Here is a 15,627-nt window from a genome sequence, read left to right as displayed (position 1 = left end):
TCATCGGACTCGGCTCCGGCATGAGGTGGCGTCTTTCGTCCCGGCAGAAAGGTAATTGCACGGCTTGATAATGAAGCTGTGAAATCCACCCTCCTCTCGACGTCACTTCCTTCTCGCACTCGTTGCAGCTACGACCCCATCCTCGGCGTTCGTCCCTCTCGTTCCGTCTCTCCTCAGCTGCTGTTTGATGTTGCATGACTTTTTATTGGCGGCCTGACATTTTCTAAACAGAGCCTCAACGAGTCTCTGCCTCTACAACTCCTCGAGCTCGAGCTCACCGTATGCACGGTTTGCCGGCAGGAAATCTTTCAACGCGAGACGGTCTTGGCTCCCGGCTAATTACCCCCAGGACAACCCCACCGAGTCCTTATTCGAGGATGAGGGAACGAGGGACCCCAAGGAGAAAGAAGATCCGGGAATCACCGGAGGAAGGAGGAAAGAGGAAGGAGGGTGCGAATGCCGCAGTAGGCTAGCGGGGATTACCCCTACCTAATGTCCCTTAAAAGTGAAATGCTTGGTGAAGACCGGATGTGGATGCCGGGCTACTGGACTCGGTAAATTCTTTAAGTCGTTGAGAGGGTGACGGTTGACTTTAATCAGTCGATATTCACCCTTTCTATTTTTCAGTCCACAATTCTCACTTGCGAGGTTCAAAAAACGGAGACCTACGGCGCTATTTCAGATTCTACTTCAGTAAACGACTGAAAATAGAACAAAAATTCAAGACCAGAGAGTAGAAAACTATTTTCTTTCGCTTTTGAAATAACTGGTTTTGATACATTGCTCAAAGTGACTAAGTCATTCCTTTTTTGAACCAATTACGAGGCATTCATGTTTTGCTATGAAGTCCGCAACCCTCCGGTTTTCTAAGGTAGATACGTACCGCGACTTTAAAGGATTCCGACAATGCGGTGATTTTTCGCAGCGCTGATAATTCCCTCTGTTAATTGCGCAAGTAAACCCTCAGCGACGAGTGCGAAGCAAACGGAAATATGACTGAAGAAAAAATCGATTCACAAAAGATGCGAGTGAATATGCAATGCAGCGCGGAAAACGCCTTATATTGGATCGGAAAGAACGTGACGCGCGGCACACTTTGATACGGAATGACTGGCGTCTTCGGGTGTTACAAAGCTTAAACAGTTGGCGTTGATGAAATATCGGTCTGTGCCTCGGCTGCTGCGGTTGCTGCATCTCGGACGAATAATGCCCTTTAGTTGCAGACTATAATCTCCATGGTCAGGTTGTATACGGTAGACAACAGGTTTTGTTGTATTCAAAGCATGGCCGCGGCGGCAGGAGGGAATAAAAATTGAGTCGAGAATGCTGGACGGTTAATTGGTTAATTATTCCATTAATTGCGTTGACGAGTACGTAGATAAGGAAGGGGGGAGCAGAATCAGGCAGTGGCCGCTGCCCTGCTGCATGCAGCGTTTTCTGATAGACATAATAAATACTCACTCCTGTAGACGCGTTCGCTATTAATATTAACAACTTGAGTGGCTCATACGACAACGACATCAAGGAAGCAAACATCGTCTCGGCGTAATAATATCATAATGACAAATTATGGAGATGAGCCTGAGGTTGAAGGAGCCGCAACTCGGCGGTGAAGAGGACGGTAGAAAATAAGAGCGAGAGAGACAGAGAGAGAAAGAGAGAGAGAGAGAGAGAGAGAGAGAGAGGGAGATAAGAGAAGCGGGGGCGGGGGAGGGGGAGGGGGAGGAGAAAGAGAGGCAGAAAGCCCCACCCCCGTTCCGGGAAGCCTGCACCCTCACCCTCACCCTCGACGTTCGACGTTGCCGGGCGGATGGTACGACCTGGGGAAAATAATGCATTAGAAATTCAGATGACCAAAAGAGGAGGTCGTTCTGCGATTTATCAAATAAAAGCGGTAGTACAGTCAAATACCCGTCGACGTCGTCAGTGGAAGCGACAGTTCATTTTTAATATAAAAGGGGAGAGTTGGCGGGGCCGGTGCTGCAGGACTCGGGCAAAAAGAATACGGCGATACGACTAGCCGGTCGCTGAAGTCAAGAGATTTACGAATACACGCGAGAAAAACCGTGGCTTTAGCTCCGCGAAAAAACAAACGCGTCGTATTATACACACATATTACTTGCAGTGATTATACGTTCTGTGGAGAATTTATCAGCTTGCGCTGTACGTACGTACGTACGTTCTGCGTTTTGGCGAATCGTTTTTTTTTACGGCGAAATGCCCAGTCACCCGGTATTCCGGGTGAATTCATCATCGCCGCGATGCGGGCTCGTTGTGCGAACTTCGGCTATCCTCTGGATTTAAAATGAAAATAAAAATCGGCGATGATCGGTACGCGGAACAGGTTGCAAGAAGAGGAGAATCTCAGCCACTATCAAAGACCGCAATCAACACTCTGGTAGTCCCTCCAATCTCGCGCTCTCGCCGCTTTACCAACAACCGATTCCCCCCCGACAGCGACTGTGAAATGATCTTGCAGAGTCACCAGCGGCTCGGTAATCCTGTAACACAAGCTAGGCGTTGAGCTCGTTATTGTAAACAGGTTTACACGCGTGTTACCTCCAACATTGCAGCGTGCGGGAGATAGAATCGCCCTTTTAGAGAAGCGTTGCCGTAAAGAATTTCTTTATTACTTTAGTATTCCGGGTTTGATTGTTCTCCTCAGCGATGAGATTACGATGGTACGATCGTGCGACGAAATCTCGCCGAATGAGAAGCGTGGATCGACTTTTCCGATCGCCTGATTTATGTTAATAATATTCATAAATAATATATAATTGTAGGTCTGGTCCGCGAGGGTGCAGAGTTCCGCGACCTGTCCAACTCCATCCATCACTGCCTCCCTCGGCCAACCCTCTCCTGCCCACTCTTCTCCTCTCCGTTTCTCCTTGGTCTCCTTTCTTCGCTAGGCCATAAACATTGCCGTCCACCTCCGCAAGTTCGAGCCGCGCAAGCGACCACCTCGAAACACGATCCTGCCAACGGTTAAACGGTTTATAAACAGTCCCAGTCCGGCAATTCATTAGCTGGGTCATTCGGAGTTTCTTCCGATCCCGCGAATTAACTTCAACGAGTTGAAAATCTGGCCTAGAAACGAAGTACGAGGAACGCCGGAAGATCGCCGATTACCAATTGCAACGATTTATTTTCGTTTCTCTTTTTCCAGGAGATGCGCTGATACCGAATTGACAATAACAAACGCAAAAAACACGCGCAGTCGCTCCCATTATACCATCGACTTACATTCACCCATTGCTGAATCACAGTAAATATTATTCTCGATTTTTCTTCTGGTCTGTATTACACTTAGACCAACCGAGACTACTCGCAGATAACGGAAAAGTCGGAAAACCAAAGGAATAACCAAAGTATGGCAGACATGACAATAAGGATAATTTTTACCTCCTGTTAAGTCTGGTTTTGATGTACCTTTTTCAGATGCTCAACACATGTAGACATTGATACCAAGGTTCGGTTGAGGGTGATGGCGAGGAAATTTATCAGTGAATCATTATCTGCGAAGTGAGTAACAAGCGTAACACGTATGAAAGTGGAAATTAATATCATATGAAATTTTTTAGCAATTTTACGGGGATGAAAAATTGTCTTCGTTTTAGGGCGTATATGGATCGTGGTTGAATGAATATTTTCATTCGAATTACAGGTTACTGGGGTAATTTTTTTCCGATGTCTAGTCGTTTAAAAATTTTCACTCCAGTATCAAAACGCGTCGTGTATTTTTACTGGACACACAATTAGGCCGGTGAAATGTTTCGTGTACACTTAACGCGACTCCCGACATTGTACAATTGATGGTTTCCACGTGATGTTTGACGAGCAGATATACAGGCATTCAAAAGACAGGAACCGTATTGAGTTCGGAAAGAATAATTGAATGGAAGTTGGCCATTAGCTTAGCTGTCTCCTCAAAAATAGATGTAGTCTGGCTACTTATACAATGGCAACCAGCAGCGTTCCCCGCGTGAACGAGAAATTGTACAGTTTCGCAAGAGCGTGTATATTGTTGTGTAATGAAGGGTGCGGGGAGGGGGAGCAAATTATGAGTAATTTATGCCGAGACAATAAAATACCGTCGTGTATGCGCGACGTGGAATAAACGAATGAAACGTGAGACCGCATGATACCTCTTCTTGAATCTACAGAATTGTCCTTGTTCGTTGGGTGAAGAATACATATTTTACTGACGCCCAGATAGGATCTGAGAGTCGTAAGCGAGCCGGTGAAACCCTGAGAAAGTAGAAAATCGCGTTACATCTAACTACAGTAATTGAGAGAACGTGACACTAGAGATTTTAAATATTCTATCATCATCACTCAGACCCGAGAGTTCTCCGAGCTTGAGGTGAAACACGTGTAAAAAGAGCGAGCATTAAATCCAATGAAATTTGCAGCGAGGAGGATTATATTCTCCGAATAAACTTTTTACCCCGAATCTTGAGAAACCGAATACTTTACGTCTCGGAAAATCACACCGTATATACGGTTAGGCAGAAACGGAGGGATGAAAAAACACTTATTGATATATCGCAGCGTTCGTACAACTGGCGGAGATTTTCTAGCCTCCTGACTCTCCTTCTGGTTCACCGAATTTTAGGTTCGGTTTACTCGAGTAACAAACCGTTACGATCCACCCTGTATATAGTTATATCGCAGCCGCGAAATCCCCCTGCATATGCTATTACTCAGCAGACTCCCTGCAAATTTTTACACCTACTTCCCTTTTACGAGTGACTAAAGTAACAGATATAGGAACCCATCCAAAAACAGGAACGCTCCCCCTCGTCGCTATACGCACAGGCATCATCCGGTGCCAAACGCGGGTGAAAAATCCGGAGTCGCGCGAGGCGTTGAGCTGCACTCCTTCCTACTCGCTGATCTTCCGCTTACGCTAGGCCGTTCACCGAAAACATTTACATAAAATTATTATCATCAAGGAGAAAAGCAGCGGGTGGTTCGGCGCCCCGTCTTGCCAGGACTTTTCCTCCCTTTCCGTTCCTTGGCTTTATATTTTCGAATTTTTTCGAACTTGCATAAATGCTCTGTGGGGTTAAAATGAAAGTTCCACATTTTTTCGACCAATCATCGCCGCGCGATTGGCTAGAACAAAGTATCGCGTTGCATTCAAAGAACTTCACGAGAAGCTTTCGCTCCCTTTCTGATTCAGATTCTGAGAGAATATAGAGAGAGATTGAGAGAGAGATAGGAATGAACGGGGGTGAATACCGGGCGGCAAAGGGGCAGCCTACACTTTTATAGCGTCCCATTTGGCGCGACAACGGGCGAGGAAACTTCTTTTAGCATCGAGCCAGAGATTTAGTTGAAAATATGCGTATGGTTATGGGGTACCGGATTATCAATTTGTTATTCCATGTTTATTATTTCGCGGCAGGGAACGCGCGCTCTATTTGCATGATGCCGTTCAGGGTTTGCCCGCAGGCTTCTTCGCTCAAGATCGGGTCGTGTAACGTCGTTGCTTTCTTTCGATCCGCATCGACGTGAAAGGCAGAAAAATGCCTCGAAACGACGGATGCATTTTCATCTAGAAAAATACGTCAAGGTGAAACTGCGGCCAAACCGGGGTGGAAAATTGTGTCAAAATCGAATGAGATCCTTGTCACTCAGCGACTCGAGGATTCAAATTTGAGTGGAAGAACTTTCGAGGTTCATCCTAGCGGGGATTTCGAGATGAGGTGATAGGGAGGTTTATGTAGGTCGACGTTAGAGAATCAAGCTATCAAGTTCCTGGTTGGTTGGGCCGAGATCCGCCGCGCTGTCGCTTGGCTTGCCTAAATTATCGGACGTTTGCGAAACGGGGGAACAAGATAGTCGCCCGGTTTCTCCGACCCTCGGTCCTCCGTCCTCTCCTCTCCACTTCTCTCCTCTGTGGCAAAGTCGGTTCGCGGTCGAATGCCGGGGAGAAGTAGACGGTTGCGGGTACGTCGACGGCAGATTCGCAGGATATTTTCCCGCAGCCGCAGAAAGAATTTGATCTCGGCAGAGCGATCTCTAATTTGCCAAGGATTTACTCGGCGATGAATCTTCAAATTAGACGCTCTCTCTTGCGGGATTCGAGTCGAGCTGATCGCAGTTCCTTTTTTATTCTCTATCTCCTGCAGACAGGTGCTCGGCAATTCTCGATCACCCTTATCGAGGACGATCGGCTCGGTCGAAATCAGGCGACCGTGCGGTTCGCTTCGGGAAAATTTTTGAAACAGCGTGCAAATTGGCGTCCGAAATCGAGATCGGATACGTCGACGCGGCCTCGATACAGATCCTCCTCGTGCTCGCTGGACCGAATTGCGATTCGGACGGGGAGGAGGAGGTGCCGAGGAAGGACAGCGGCCGCCTTCGCCCGGCTTGATCCCTGGGGATGCGGGGATTAATTGACACATCGGTGTCTTAGGGAGTCCAGGGCTCGGCTGGATCGACGCCGACGCCGACGCCTCGGCTGACGCGGTGACTGATGAGACGCCCGGAACAAGGCGTCGCAAAAACACCCAAGGAATCAGCTTTTTGTCACTAACGCCAAGAATTACCGTCAAGTATAGACATCAGTTGCTAAGCCTCTTGGCAAATAACTCGGCTAATCAGGGTTCCCTCCCCTAGCCCGTTCTATGCGGTCGCTCAGATCCGCTAAACCTCTGTCTTCTGACTGCCGCGAGGACAAGGAGGACAAGGCCCGATATAACAGATTGGAATTTGATACCTCGCAGGCAGACAACACCGAGGACATAATTAATTAATCGAGAAGTTTTCACCCGGTAAAACATCGCGTGTATTTCATCCCGCGGACTTTGAATATTATGTCTTCGGCCATTGTTCCGGCTGCTGTCCGCTTCCATACTTAGACTCAAAAATTTTGGCCTAAGAAAAAGAAGACTCTGGATACCCTGCGAAACTATCCGATGCAAAATACTCCATTAGCCGCCAACTTTGGGAAGTCTTCTCGTGGGAGGGTATTGAAAAATTGTCGGTCCCAATCGAGAACGAGGACACGATGCGATGTAACAGATTATCGCCGCGGTATGATACCTCCGCAATAACAACCAGACAACGTCAAGGACGTGCCTAATTAGCCGAGAAGTTTCATGGCGTCACAATTTTACGCGTTAAGTCCCGGAGCTAATTTTTCGAACATCGTTTTGAGGTCTTACCGAAACGTGTGTGTATAATTTTTACAAGACATAAACGACACGTTGAATTTTGTCGCACAAGGTGGGCACAAATTACATATTCAATTTGCAATTTGGAAAAATGGGCAAATGCAGGATTTAAAATTGCGGATATTATACAGTAATTTACATTTCACAATATGCGCCACGAGGATAATTCTTATCCCCGCACCGAACGCGCTTGAATTTTCTTCTTGCAATTTCGCGAACAGTCCGCGGTGTGTAATTTCTGCAAGCTTTACCGTTATCTATAAAGATTATAAAGTTTTGACAAATGGGATAGTAGACAGAAACTTTTAAAATGCATCATTCTATGGAGGCAAGGCGGCTTGGCGGCGTTTCTCAATGTGTTCGGTTAATTAGAAGTAAAGAAGAATAAAACTTCCATTACTCCCTGCGTTTCTCATATTTACAGCTATCTAATTGCTGGCTCTAAGATATTCACCGATCGTACAGTCGATGAGCCTTTTCTACCGCAAGTGTGAGACTATCAATTATGGCCGGATTTCTAGATTTCGAAATACCACCTTCCGGCAGCAGGCCAAAAAATCACCGCACCTGATACCGACACACAAACCGGGTGCAAGAGCGTGGAATCGACGAGTATTTATCAACGACAGGACGCTGTTAATTTAATCTAATGCATTAAAAACGTACATAACGGTAATTTCAAATCCAAGACTGAATTATTACGAGAGCAGTTTATCAGTGCCATGCCGTAGCGAAACTTTAGTGAAAATAAAACAGAATTGAAAAAAAAACCGCGCGCTATTCCACACGAGTTATTAAAACTATGAAAATGAATTTTTTTTTTTCACTTACATTACGAGCTACTTGAGACGCAGCGTATACGGTATACATTATCGCGGCAATATAACGGCATTTGAAATCCATCACTGTCCGCTGTTCGTACACATAATGTGCAATGAAGAAAACACTGTAACTAAACAACCCGTATAATATCACGCAGAGTTGGAGAAACGAGATCATCCTTGGAGTATAACGGCCCTTAAAAAACGACAACTCGGTGGTCAAATGGCACGCGTTAAGAGGCGTCTGCTCGGTTTAATAGATCAATTGCTGGACGATAAGCCGGGAAAATATTAGGATAGACCGCAAATCACGCGGGGGGGCAAGGCCAGGCGTCGCGACGCCGTCCGGCGACCCTTGCGCGAAGCCGGCGGGTCCTGCCGGTCAGCGAATGACGGTGATAAGGACACACCGAGCGGCGGTCCCTCCTAGTTTTCCCCGTTTCTGTGGGTCTCCCACGGGTGAGTTATGGCCGTCCCGACGCGACGCTCAATTTACAGATGATTCCGCGTGTTACCGCCGGCCGGCGCCCGGTTAACCTTCCTGCCAAATACTTAATCTTCCCTGCAACCCGCGGGAAGCATCGTCTGTCGTTAAATTGTCACCGCAACGCGAAACCGCTCGTCGTTAAACGGCGACCCTTTCCCGTCCTCGACGGGGCCATAAAACCCCTTCCAAAACTGCGACGGCGACGGCTCGCGCCCCGACGCTATACGCCCGCACGCTTATGTGCCTGCCCTGTACGCGAAACACCGCGCGTCTCGCCCTTTCCGCTCTCTCTCCTCCATCCGACGCGGGCCTCGACCGCTTCGCAGATTTATTGGTTCTCGATGGGCCAACAATAGTCAACAAGTTAGCGGAAAACGACTCCCTGATACCCACGTCCCTTAGGGGTGCTCGGGGACCCGATCAAACTCCCTGTCTCCGTACTCCCGGATCTTTGACTCTTGCGATTTAGAATTTACCACGCGTTTTTCAAATTCACCCAAAGTATCCTCGCTGAATAATTAATCGACTATTTTCGCAAATTGTTATTCCCCTCGACGCAGTGTTCACTTTAATCGCCGGTAATGTTGCTACACGAAAAGAACCGTGCCCAACATTCACTGCTTCTAGATTTGATCGTCATCCTCAACTATCTTGGTACAAGAAAATTAATACAAGAATACCTTCTTTTCCTGTGAGGTTTAATTTGTGGGGAACTACACGTTGCGAGCACGTTGCAGAGTTCTACGAACATTAGATTCTTGCAGAGAAAAATACATGCCGAAGCCTTTACATTTCGAAATACACATTTCAGTCACCACCGTGACAAATGTACCAAAGTCAAAGGGTTCCGCATGGTCGGTCATATGGTGACCACCACAGCGTGGATAATTCCGAGTAACCGTGCGTCTGGTGGTATACCTGAGTAGAGGAATACGGAATGGCAGAAGTAATGATACACCGTGATTTAGTGGGAAATGTTTGCGAATGGTTGAAAACCGTGCGGCTTTTGCTGCGTTATGCTATCCAGATGTGGTAAGGATCTATGGTCGGAAATAAGTATCTCCGAGTGTCATTAACCGACGGTACTTCGGCACCCCGTTATGTTGAGCCGAGGAACGAGCAAAATTCCAAGTTATACCGTCAAAGAGCGTGTACCAATAATAGAAGTCAAGATGGACGAAGGATTAGTGGTTAACCACTCCGGCGCGTTGGTGATTCAGAGAAATGAGACGGTGATCATGAGTCTCGAAGTCCGTCGCAGATTCTCGCATATGGTTCGAGAATAAAGTTTACTCAAGTTTACTGGTCCGGGCTAAGAAAGATTGGGAAATTGGAACATAATTGCTGGGCTGGGTGCAGCTGGATTTATTTTCCTGCGTTTCCAGCGAAGAACAACAACTGGTCGAAAAGTTACGTCAGCTGCCCTTGAGCAACACGCAAATTGCAATGTACCGCGTGCGTGGTAGAGAATTGGAATTTAATACCGGGGTTAAATCGTCCTCCAGACAGTCGCAGATCCAATCGTTACGGCAAATTCTTCAAGGGCGCCAAATCGAGACTTCCGCGTAAGTTGATTACAGGTTACCAGGACCTGCCGGTACCCGACTGCTTACACGGGGTAATTATTTACGTGTTTCTGCAGATACAAACACGTCAGCACAGGACCGAAATCGGTCGACCGATCCTCGGTAAAAACTCGAAAATTGTTTCACGATGAAACCCATTTTTATATCATTAGGATTTCTCTCCGAGTATTCGTTTCTCCTTAGTGGCACCCTATCATCAGATCACCGTGATTCGCGATATAATATCCAGCCACGTTTGTCCTCTAGTTCCCACTGTTTCCACTCATCATCGAAAACAGGTACCCTCACTTTCAGGGCCAGCAAGCCTCTCGGCGAGGATAATCCTACGACCGTCTTACCTTGCTGGTTGTTTTTCCTCGTTGTTTTCTTCTCCTTCATCCACGGGTACTCGGGCACGTTGACGCCGGACGGATCGGGAACTCCGTGGGGGTCCATCATCGCGTGATAGCCAGGGTGGTGGGCCCCCGGACTGAGAGGCCCCCCGGCTCCGGGCGAGTGCTGCAGCGGTCCATCGCCGGCGAGTTGGGGCAGGGCGGTCATGAACTCCGCCATCGACGGCTGGCTGTTTATGAAGCCAGTTTCGGCGGGGCCGCAGGTTGGGTCCATGGCCGGGTGGGCCCCGTGCGGTGACAGCCCGGTGCCAGCCCCGGCCCCGGCCGCAACCGACGCCAACCAGAAACCACCACCTCCACCGGCGGCGGTACCACCGCAGCCGTCGTTCGCCAGGACTGGGGTTGACGGCCGCGTTTTCACGGCTACCAGCTCCTTGTCGTCGACCGTCAGTCCCTGAAGGTGGGCCTGAAGCAGGCCCTGCTGCTGATGGTGCAGCGACTGACGGTGTGCCTCCTGAGGATGCACGGCGGGTCCCTGCTTATCGCGCATGCAGGGAGCGCGGAACCACCGCAAACACACTGGTCTTACTCACTGTTTCACTAAACGCTCGGGCCTCAGCTTTCGCCCCAAATCATATCACATACCTAATCAGAACTTGCCGATCGCGAACGACGGCGTTCACCGCCGAGTAGCGCATCTTTTTAACGAAATGGGAGAAAATTGTCGAGAAAGTACTATCAGCGGGTATCACATTTGAGATGTTGAGATCACTTGACAACCAAACTGATCGGCGACACGCGCTCACTGTGTATCCCTATTCACTAGCCCTCTTACGTGTGATTGTAACGCCGACGGAGATGCCGTCTAGGTATTGACCCAAACGAATTAGAACCAATTTCGGAAGATGTTAAAGGAAAATAAAAAAAAAACAGAAGTGTATGGTTTTTCAAAACTACAAGAGAATAAAATAAACACTGTCACTGGGTCGAGTAGGAAATCGGTAGGATTTCGTAACACGGAAACACAGCCGCGACACAAGCCTGCTAATCCGACTGGCTCGCTCTTAGGAACGCGCACGGAATGGAGGTCGGCGATGTGAGCCAGTCCGCGGTTGGTACCTTTTCACTCAACGAATGTTGTTGGTAACGAGTCGGTGTTGTTACTGCTGTCTCTTTTCTTCGGTAACCTACGAAGCCGTTCTCCGCTCTCCGCTCTCCGCTCGCCGCTCTCCGCTCTCCGCACTCCGTTCGCCGCTCTCCGCACTCCGCAATCGTCCGTGAGGACGTCACGTGAGCTAACCGGCGGACCAATGGCGGGGCGGCCGCGGTGCCCGGAGAGCTCAACCCTCTCTTCGTAGGCGGGCTGGTGGGCTGCGTAGTGAGAGGCCTTCGCGCGAGGCTTCGGAGGTCCTCGGAGGACCGGCTTGAGTCTTCGGTGCGGTCGGCGTGAGTGCGAGCGAGTGACTCTGTGCGCCGGAGAGGTCGTCGTCGTACACGAGGGCGGCTGGGGCGGCGGCGACGTCGGGCGCACGGCGTGGGCGGGACGCGCTGGCGCGGCGTCGGGACGCCGGGAATTTGGTGGGGGTGTCGTCACGTGCTCGACCACGCGGTCCGCTGGTCCTCCAGCTACACCTTCACCTCGAGGAACACCGTATGGTCATCGAATAGTGACTCGTTTAACCGCATTTCAATCCAAAATGGTCGGACGACATCCCCGTTCCTCAGGTAGTGTTGTGAAAGCAAATACATTCTTCGTCGTCGGACAATCATCGGTCAGTTTTAAACTATTATTCTCCAGCTTCCACAATCCTTTCACGAGTTCGATTTTTTATAACCCACTAACGTCGCTTTCCTCTTTGGTGAACATTCGATGTTCGCTGATGATCACAGCCTAAACAGTCATCGAACACACTCGGAATGGTTTTTTTCTTATATTTTTTTATTACGAACAACCTAATTCGTGAATTTTATTACGATGGAAAGACGCGCACTGAACAATCCGTTGAGTGGAGGGTGCAACAATTTTTAGAAACGTAGCCAGTGCAACTTCCCAAGCTGAACTGAGGAGATCAGCTGAGCCCGCTTCAGCACCGTGGTCCCATTAGCCCCACCACTTCGATCTGCCTTATACCCTATACCCTTGACTCAACTCTGTTTAAGATACCATTGGATGCGCAATTTTCAACCCGACAATTCATCCTGGATCAGATTTCAGGATTTAGGGCAATGCAGAAAGTGATACTCTTTAATACTCGTAATGATTACACGTCATTCAACGTTTTGAATCACGAAGAGATTGTCCATTGGCATAGCGATTTGATTTGACGTAGAGTTCACAGGGACTGAGGCATGTATGGTTGTACACATAGTTACGCATTGGGTTAAGGTTAACCTACGGTAGTTCCAACGGTTCGACTAGTTGCCCATACTGCACCGTGCAGGGCGCCGGCTGGCATCATCGAGACAGATTGGGTCAGTCTCGATGACAGATTACCCTGATCCGCATTGTGGAGAAGCTCTCATTTGGACAGGCGGTTTGATTGAGAACTTGAACGGCGTTAAAAAACTGTATTCGACAAAAAGCGTTACGTAGGTAGGTACACCCCTTGGACTCTGAAAGTGACTTGTGCCGTTAGAACGGGACGCATTTTTTTCACACGATGCGTGACCCGATCGGTTGATGGAGAGGGGATGAATTTTGAGCGTTGAAAAAAGTCCAAGTACACAAAAGCAGTCCGTGAGATTCGTCAACACACTTTTTACGCTCTTTCAATACATAAAGTCATTCGTTGTTTGTGCCAAACCGAAATGGAATCGTTACATACCTCGCCATCAGTTTGGTCATAGCTGTTATTCGGTCATCCAGATTCAAAATAAACGTGATGCTGCATTGGCGTGTAATAAGAGACGGCTACTAACCTGGCAGACGGGGTCAGATGAAGGTGGCAGGAATAGCCGACCAGCTTGCACGGATGAGCATTCAATTTCTCCGATTCAATCATGACGCGTCTCGTTCCACTTACATGGCCACACTGTTCACAAACCTCACGCATGTTTTTCATGGTCACTTATTAATGATTAACTTTGATGATCACTTTAGCACAAGCACAGCGTACCGTCAGAGCGAGACGTCACCTCTCTGAAATACGGTAAACATTGTGAGTAGGTGTACCGTGGCCTGTGGGTGGACATTGAAGTTCGCGAAGCTGACGCTGATCGACAGCGCCTTGTCACACGATTTTCGACTAATCGCTCACCGGTGTTTTGAATTTCTTGAATATGAGCCAGACGAGTGATTCTTCATTGAAACAGACTCGAGAACTTCCGACAAGACTGAAACCTTAATTGTCTCCGAGTGTCATGCCACCGTGTCATTCTTCCGACGTATTTCTTCGTCCGCAATTTTTACAATTCGCTCCGGCGCGTCTGCATTTTTAGTCGCAAGTGTGACGATCCGGTGAACAAACAACGCGGTACTGATGAAAAATTTGCCTCTATTTCTGCTTTTAAATCAATTCATCAAGCTTGCAGGGAAATTTTTCAGTTCCAAAAAATATGCTTTCCCCATACGGCATTCTTCGTCGAAGTATCAGGGAATGGAGAAGGATGGATTTCGGAGGCACAGCCAGTAGCGTTGCGCGATGAAACTTTTAATAAATGGCAGAGTCGATATGAAGTATAGGACTTTGACATATCGTGTGTCTGTAATGTATAGTTAAATCTGGCGGCAGATGTGGTGGGCGCGCACCGTTCTGTGCGGGGGTGGTGCCAGGGTGGTGCTGGCGCTTCACCAGCTCCAAAAGCTTCGGCACTTTCGCAACCTGCACCCTCGAGACTTTCCTCGACCGATTTCAACTGGTCTGAATGATAAAAAAATCGCAGGAATCCCGAAAAGCCTGCAACATCAAATGCGCATAGCAACAAACGTCAAGTAGCGAACTCCGCTTGGATGCTGGCATCTTTCATTTCTCGTAACATTTTTATACACCAGTCTCGTTTTTAAATCACGAGCGAAGTTTTACGACGTTTTTTTTACCGAGAGAGTGAAATTAGACCCGAAGATGACGGCGATGATAATAATTTGCGCTAGAAGCTGTGGACGCGAATTAATCGATGGTCCCCCCTTACTACCTCTCTCTCTCTCTCTCTGTGTCTCTCTCGCCCCGACGTCGTACGTCACTGGCATTTCTATCTGCAGGCAGTCCTCTCTTCTACTCGTGCCTGCCACCGATTGCGAAATGAAGTTTTATATTAAGCTTGGAGTTTTCTCTCAGCCGCCTCCCCCGCCAACCCGCAGCAGTACGGAGCCCCTGGCTGCCATCGTTTCCCCAGGCCACCATCGTCGCCCTCCATCCTCCTCCTCCGCCTCCTCCCCTTTCACCCTGTATATATTTTATGTGCCGATAGATCGTTATGTCGGCGTTTGCATATATATTGACATCGCCGGCTCTCTTAGAAGGATGTATAATGTATCGTGAAAACTATACGCGCCTGGTACAAATAGATCACGCATTTTACCTCATACAACCCACGACTTTCACTCACTACCAACCCCTTACTTCGACCTTTATCCGGCTCATTGGAACCAAGTTTGTTCCAATAAACACTCAGTTCATTACTTACCATAACTAATAACGGTTTTATCAATTCTATTTTTTTAAATTCTACTTGTACAAACACAAAATTAATTTCAATGCATAATTATGTAATAAGACAATGAAATGTTTTTAGAATTTTCAGTAACTAATTATTCTCGTCTCCCACTACGTCAAGAGGATGTAGTTGAAATCGAATTCCATTAGGTCAACCTCCGTAGCGCAAACTAAACAATCAGTATCGTATTTTGGTACAACAATTTTTTGTGCATACCGCATCTCGAATTTTCGAACTTTGACACAGGAATTGCTGGATGTAGGACTGAGTGGTAAGGCAGTGGAGGTCTTTGAAGGTTACAATGAGACGTAGCGTGATTAGCGTTATCAATATCGTCGGCAAACATTAATGGAAAAAGTATGTTCGGGGCAGGTACCCGAACGGTGCGTCGGTGTTATGCTTCCGCCATTAAAATTAAACCATCTTTCGGAGCCATTTTAGCGTGGCAGGCGGCGGTTGTCGAGCGGGGCTCAACTGTCAATCATCGGATCACTGGGTACGGGCTCCGAGTCTAGTTTCCGAAGGGGAAATATAAGTGCGGTGCTGCTGTGCGGCAGAGAAACC

The 15,627-nt window shown here is 48.1% G+C and overlaps 1 protein-coding gene across 1 annotated transcript in view; it reads right to left on the bottom strand.

The window, feature by feature from the left end:
• LOC124220176 (homeotic protein proboscipedia) overlaps positions 1–11,840 on the bottom strand; it is a 30,842-nt gene extending 19,002 nt beyond the window's left edge. Inside the window, exon 1 of the mRNA XM_046628684.2 lies at positions 10,417–11,840. Coding sequence (XP_046484640.1) covers positions 10,417–10,960 — 544 coding nt within the window. The 5' untranslated portion in view covers positions 10,961–11,840. The remainder of the gene's footprint in view (positions 1–10,416) is intronic.
• Between the last annotated feature and the right edge of the window lie 3,787 nt (positions 11,841–15,627).

The sequence above is a fragment of the Neodiprion pinetum genome, chromosome 1 (assembly GCF_021155775.2).
Source record: "Neodiprion pinetum isolate iyNeoPine1 chromosome 1, iyNeoPine1.2, whole genome shotgun sequence".
NCBI classification, from domain to species: Eukaryota; Metazoa; Arthropoda; class Insecta; order Hymenoptera; family Diprionidae; genus Neodiprion; species Neodiprion pinetum.
The sequence above is the reverse complement of the archived record's forward strand: the minus strand, read 5'-3'. Positions and strand labels throughout refer to the sequence as shown.